At 40.2% G+C, this 6,164-nt stretch overlaps 2 protein-coding genes across 2 annotated transcripts in view; one reads left to right on the forward strand and one right to left on the reverse strand.

Moving 5' to 3' along the window:
• The first annotated feature begins 459 nt into the window (after positions 1-459).
• Positions 460-5,165, forward strand: ARL1 (ARF like GTPase 1). The gene is made up of 5 exons (XM_010164200.2): positions 460-595; positions 1,690-1,771; positions 3,555-3,666; positions 4,393-4,571; positions 4,790-5,165. Exons 1-5 carry the CDS (start codon positions 505-507, stop codon positions 4,818-4,820), a joined length of 495 nt encoding a protein of 164 aa, XP_010162502.1. The 5' UTR covers positions 460-504; the 3' UTR covers positions 4,821-5,165.
• A 438-nt stretch (positions 5,166-5,603) lies between these two features.
• Positions 5,604-6,164, reverse strand: part of LOC104522030 (UTP20 small subunit processome component) — a gene marked incomplete at its 5' end in the record, with an annotated part of 10,487 nt that continues 9,926 nt past the window's right edge. Inside the window, one exon of the mRNA XM_010164201.1 lies at positions 5,604-6,009. Within this exon, the coding sequence (XP_010162503.1) occupies positions 5,854-6,009 (156 nt within the window). The remainder of the gene's footprint in view (positions 6,010-6,164) is intronic.

Genomic DNA, 6,164 nt, shown 5'->3' on the forward strand with positions numbered 1-6,164 from the left:
ACCATTCTATGATTCTGTGATTCTATGTACCTACTGATTTATATTTCATCCTAAGAAAAAAGAAGTGGATAGTCCTGTGGGCGACCATAAGCATCAGAAAGAATTCTTCAGGCTTCAGTGTGTCCTTACATTGAAAGCTAGAGTCTGATACAAACAACAAAGAGTTTGGCTCAGATTTTGGCAAATGAGAGAAAAAAAAAAATCCTAACCACAATAAGGAAGTTTGGTGCTGCTGCAACATGCTTTGCTGGATAGAGCTGCCATAAAATAGCAGCTAAAACCAGGAAAATAAAATGTGGTTCAGCACACGGGTGTCTGGGTGACAACCTGGACTGGTCTGTTTTCACTGGAGGAAAGAAACATGTTGTTGCACAGTAGGAAATGAGGTCGGTTGGTCTGGCTTCCCATATCCTCCATATTGCTAGCTGACACTGAAATGTCTTTCTGTTCTTTGTAGGGGGCTTTTTCTCCACCATCTTTTCCAGTTTGTTTGGGACTCGAGAGATGAGGATTCTCATCCTGGGACTGGATGGAGCAGGAAAAACAACCATTCTCTACAGGTTACAAGTTGGAGAAGTTGTTACCACCATTCCAAGTAAGTGCTTAGTCCCTTGGTGAAAATGGCAGATTTGCCTGCAGCTCTCGCCCGTGAGCTTTGGCAGCGTAACTCACCTCGTGCTTCTTTCATAAACAAAAGGACCGTGCCTTGCAGGAGCCTCGCGCTGTTGCATTTAAGAAGGGTCTTCAGTTTGCTACATGAACGCTTCTGTTTAACACAGAGAAGAAGAAATGCAGGTGGTTTAACTTTACATTATGTAGAAAGTGTCACAGAATTCAGTGTAAGATCTGATGGAAGGAGAGAGATGATGCTTATTTAAAAAAATGTCACTGATTTCACTAATTGTCTGGGCATTCATGCAGCCTTACCCACCTCTACACACACTCAGTGGTCTGGCTGGGTTCGCTCTGTGTAACGTGAAGGACAAGGGACACTTGGCTTTTGAGTCCCTGTCATATCTCTTGGGTTCCACCTGAATGGCCATGATCTGACTTTGATCAGGTGTCTTCTTACCTTTTAGCAGCCAGCAGTTTATTATGCCATAATCTTTTTGCCCCAGGGTTTTGCTTATTTCAGCCTCCATAAATTTTAGGCAGTCTGTGTCCATCATTCGGTTCCCTGTGCTGCGTTTCTCTGGGCTGGCAGGAAAAGGAATGACATGGAAGATACGCTGTAACCTTATTGCCCTCTTCCAGGTATCACAGTGTTAAGTCTTCTGCTGAGGAGCTGGTTCTGCTGTGGTCTTATGAGAGCGCAGATGTGATGTCGATATGAAGGACACATTCCTTAGTGGTTTATTGCTGTCAGTTGTGTACTTGCTTATCACCACAGGCCATTCCTTTAACCCCTGCTCTTATTTCTTCTGGTGATTTCAGGCACACTTCTGTTAACAACCTTAGCATTTGTTACAAATTTCTACAATGTGTTTACAATGTGTTTTTATTGTTAAAAAAAAACCCCCAAACTGCGTTATTTTGAGCCATCAGTGTTTGTTGTAACTTCTCAAGGAGCATGAACTTAATTATGCAGCGACTGAGACTTTTCAGGCATTAAAATTTTAAACTAAATGCTGTCATGTTGTTCAGAAAAATCAAAATCACCACCAGTGGAATTGTTTCACTTTGTTTCAGCCATTGGCTTCAATGTTGAGACAGTGACATACAAGAATCTGAAATTTCAAGTTTGGGACCTGGGAGGACAGACAAGCATAAGGTAATAAATCTCGTAAAATGAAAAGACAGAGTTAAATTTCTCTAAAAAGTACTTTGTTCTTGGAATTGTCATCACTGGCACGTCTAAAAATTGGTTCTTTTAAGTTTTAAAACCAGCCCATCGTTATGAGAGCACTTTCATCTGACAGCTTGGTTAGTACAACCTGTTTTGTAATACAGATTAGAAAGAAACAAGTGAATGTTTTCACTTGTGTACAGTTTTGCTTTGAAAAACAAGTTTACTTGTGTAGTAGCCAACTGCGTAGCATTCTGAGAAAGAGGGGAAATGAGTGATAGAAACCCCAAAAGATATTTAAATATTCTTAAGAATGCAAAGCTAGGAAGTTGGAATTTCAGTAGACAGTAATTTTTTTTGTGTAGCCAGGTTTACAAGTTTTGTAATGAGTCATTAGATGCGTAATTGCAGCGATCTCTTCAGTACCCTGGTATGAGCTTTTTGTGATTCCTTTTGAACGCTAGGTAGTAGGGTGCAGGTTCCTTCCCTTTTTAGCTTCAGTGAGGTAATTCTGAAAAAGGTGGTTCAATATGTGATGATCCTTGTTAACTACTTGCCTGTATGAATTAGTCATTTAAGATTTCTCTGTTTATCCTTCTTTGGTGAACATGATTACCTGGGGCGGAAGCGTGTGTGGTTAAACTTTCTTTGCTGCCCTGTCCCTCGGTTATGGACCTTATGTCCTGCAGGCTGATTCCCAAATAAATCTGTCCCTTCTCTGTTTTCAGGCTTCTTTTTCCCCTCTTTCTTTTTTCCCCTCTTTCTTTTTTCCCCTCTTTCTTTTTTCCCCTCTTTCTTTTTTCCCCTCTTTCTTTTTTCCCCTCTTTCTTTTTTCCCCTCTTTCTTTTTTCCCCTCTTTCTTTTTTCCCCTCTTTCTTTTTTCCCCTCTTTCTTTTTTCCCCTCTTTCTTTTTTCCCCTCTTTCTTTTTTCCCCTCTTTCTTTTTTCCCCTCTTTCTTTTTTCCCCTCTTTCTTTTTTCCCCTCTTTCTTTTTTCCCCTCTTTCTTTTTTCCCCTCTTTCTTTTTTCCCCTCTTTCTTTTTTCCCCTCTTTCTTTTTTCCCCTCTTTCTTTTTTCCCCTCTTTCTTTTTTCCCCTCTTTCTTTTTTCCCCTCTTTCTTTTTTCCCCTCTTTCTTTTTTCCCCTCTTTCTTTTTTCCCCTCTTTCTTTTTTCCCCTCTTTCTTTTTTCCCCTCTTTCTTTTTTCCCCTCTTTCTTTTTTCCCCTCTTTCTTTTTTCCCCTCTTTCTTTTTTCCCCTCTTTCTTTTTTCCCCTCTTTCTTTTTTCCCCTCTTTCTTTTTTCCCCTCTTTCTTTTTTCCCCTCTTTCTTTTTTCCCCTCTTTCTTTTTTCCCCTCTTTCTTTTTTCCCCTCTTTCTTTTTTCCCCTCTTTCTTTTTTCCCCTCTTTCTTTTTTCCCCTCTTTCTTTTTTCCCCTCTTTCTTTTTTCCCCTCTTTCTTTTTTCCCCTCTTTCTTTTTTCCCCTCTTTCTTTTTTCCCCTCTTTCTTTTTTCCCCTCTTTCTTTTTTCCCCTCTTTCTTTTTTCCCCTCTTTCTTTTTTCCCCTCTTTCTTTTTTCCCCTCTTTCTTTTTTCCCCTCTTTCTTTTTTCCCCTCTTTCTTTTTTCCCCTCTTTCTTTTTTTTTTCTCTCTTCCACTTGCTTTCTGGGGCCTTTCACCCCAGGGACAGTTTTTACTTCCCAGTTTTCATTATCTGACTAAAAAGCACTGCTAAAAAGTGCTAATTGAATGACTGGAACCTGTCTTTCTTCTGCAGGCCATACTGGCGGTGTTACTATTCGAACACAGACGCAGTCATTTACGTAGTGGACAGTTGTGATCGCGACAGAATTGGCACTTCAAAATCAGAGCTTGTTGCTATGTTGGAGGTGAGAAAACGAGGAGGATGATGATGATATTAGTAAAACAGAAATGGAGAAATTAAAACCTTTCTTTGGCGCAAACGTGAAATGTGAATCAAGTGATGCTCAACTTCAAAGTTGTGAAACTGCAGCCCTCAGAACAGGCCTGTGCAGCAAGTCTGACTGGAAGCACTCAATACGCTGCAGTTACTTCACAGTTTTGTGCAGCATTGTCTGGGCAGCAAGGTAGTGACATGTGGCCTTGTGGTCACATGAAAATTTGTCTGTAAAGACAGCTGCTCAGTAGTACTTCAGTGGTGGCAAAATCAAGCCCTGAAGAATTAAAAGTAATTAGTATCCTACTATGAATCCTACCACCTATCTACTTTTGAAGCTGAAGAACAAACTTAGAACAGGGTAATATGAGTAAGAAGAAAAGTTGAGCAAGAGTACTTTTTTTTTTTTTTAAAAAAAAGCCCTTCAAGCTTTTTGATGTGCCTTGTTAAATCTACCTACCAGCTTGTTTCATAATGTTAACAGGCATAACTGGCCATGTTTTTAAATTGCTCCTGTGTGGTATCATACTGGAATCAAAAGTAAATGCCATTCTTTCACTGTTCTAAAGAAAAAAATCAGCAAGCTGAAAATCAGTATGAGAGCTGCTGAAGATTCTTTTCACTGCATGCGTTTTCTCTGCTTCAATAAATTCAGTACAAGTCTCTGCAGAAACTTGCATGATTCCCTTTTTTTTAGGAAGAGGAGTTGAAGAAAGCCATTTTGGTGGTGTTTGCAAATAAGCAGGACATGGAACAGGCCATGACTCCCACAGAAATGGCAAACGCACTTGGCTTACCAGCTTTGAAGGACCGAAAATGGCAGATATTCAAAACCTCTGCAACTAAAGGCACCGGGCTTGATGAAGCAATGGAATGGTGAGTAACGGTCCAATTATGCTAACTAACTTCATTAGAAAAATATTGCAGGGTAGTGCTTTGTTTTTTGGTGGGTTTTTTTTTTTTGAAAACTGGATCTGTGGAAAGTCTGTCTGACACAAAAGACAGAGTCCACATTCAGAGAAAGTTACTCCTTCTAAAGTGTCCCAACATAATTGAAATAACTTTTTAGTAAAACGGCTTAACCTTTTTCCTAGGTTGGTGGAGGCCTTGAAGAGCAGGCAGTGATGCAAAGCTGACCACTGTAGAGAAGTTTCAGCTCTATCCAGCATCCCTCTTTCTGCAGTCAAGCATTTTCAGGCCACAGATATTTGTAAATAAGACAGATTTGAGTTTGACTCCTGTAATGTGGTTGCCTCTCTGGAATTGTAAAACTGAACCAAGTGACTGGCTGTGTACATTATGATACTCCATTTCTTCTGTTTAAAGGATGTACTTATGTTAATTTGTATGACAGTCTTACTGGCTTAGAGTGGGGTTTTTTTTTTGCTCCTCCCCTTTCAGTGGCTTTAAGTTTTAGTGGCTACTATATTTGTGTAATTAAAACACTAATAAAATCTGGAACTGTCGGCTGTACTCCTAAGTGTGTTGCTTGCTCGAGGCCGATTGCTTACAGCACCAAGTCCAAGTAGTGACAGTTCTAACAGCCATCTGCTGAGCATGTGAAGAGGTTTCCTTAAGCTGATGTTACACAGTGTAGCCTTCTGCGTGGGTTAGGCTGATACAGTGAAGTACAGCAGAGAGGAACAGTGCACCTCGGGCTGTTAACCCAGCATTAGTTTGCTGAAAGGAAAAATGCCTGCAGTAGCCACCTACTGCCTGGCCCTGTGCCAGGGCCATAATTTGAATTTAACTTCCACCTTCATGAGCTGTTAGTCCTGTACTGAAATGACTGGTAAGTTGCTCAGTAGGGGCTGCAGAAACTGAAAGACAAGTCAGGAGGCAGACTGCTTTCTCGCCCAGAGGGAAGACATTCACAGGCATGAATGCAGTCATCACATAACCCATCTCTTAGAAATTAAGTAAAATTTATTATAAAAGCTCATGGTGGTTGTCCATTCAACTGTACATGCTCTGGTAAATATGCAGGTTTGGAAGAAAATTGAAAAGCTTTTGTTTATAAGATCCTAGATGAAAAAGAAGACATGAAAAATACTAATAAATACAATAAAAATATGTAATTTTTTTTTTAAAACACTAGTTAGTTCTTCAGTTTGAAATTACTTTTTATAAATTAATCCTCCAGGAACGAAAAGCCTTTTCATTCCACCATTGCTAAATCTTTCAGTGCATGACTTCGAGGTCTCTTGGCCTTGTAGGTAGGGCGCAGGAATTCTATTTTTCTCTTCCTGGTTTCTGCTTTATTCTTATGTCTCTTCAGCTTCCTCCTTGCAGCAATGTCGGGGTTTGCCACAGTCTAGTGAAAAAACAACACATTTTTTGTTTAGTTACAACTAACACTGTCCCAGTAAACACCAGGTGCTTCCTCAGAAAATGGTGACTGCCAAGACACCGCACGGGTTTTCTCAGGCTCCTCAAAACTGAGGGTACTCTTTCTGGCTGCTCTCCCAG

The sequence above is a fragment of the Antrostomus carolinensis genome, unplaced genomic scaffold (genome assembly GCF_000700745.2).
Source record: "Antrostomus carolinensis isolate BGI_N321 unplaced genomic scaffold, ASM70074v2 scaffold33193, whole genome shotgun sequence".
Taxonomy (NCBI): domain Eukaryota; kingdom Metazoa; phylum Chordata; class Aves; order Caprimulgiformes; family Caprimulgidae; genus Antrostomus; species Antrostomus carolinensis.

Excerpts from the sequence above, each read along its gene's own strand:
- ARL1 (XM_010164200.2), top strand. The coding sequence starts at position 505 with ATGAGGATTCTCATCCTGGGACTGGATGGAGCAGGAAAAACAACCATT. Across the intron at positions 596-1,689 it reads AGTTGTTACCACCATTCCAA|CCATTGGCTTCAATGTTGAG; the intron begins GTAAGTGCTTAG and ends ACTTTGTTTCAG. Across the intron at positions 1,772-3,554 it reads GGAGGACAGACAAGCATAAG|GCCATACTGGCGGTGTTACT; the intron begins GTAATAAATCTC and ends TTTCTTCTGCAG.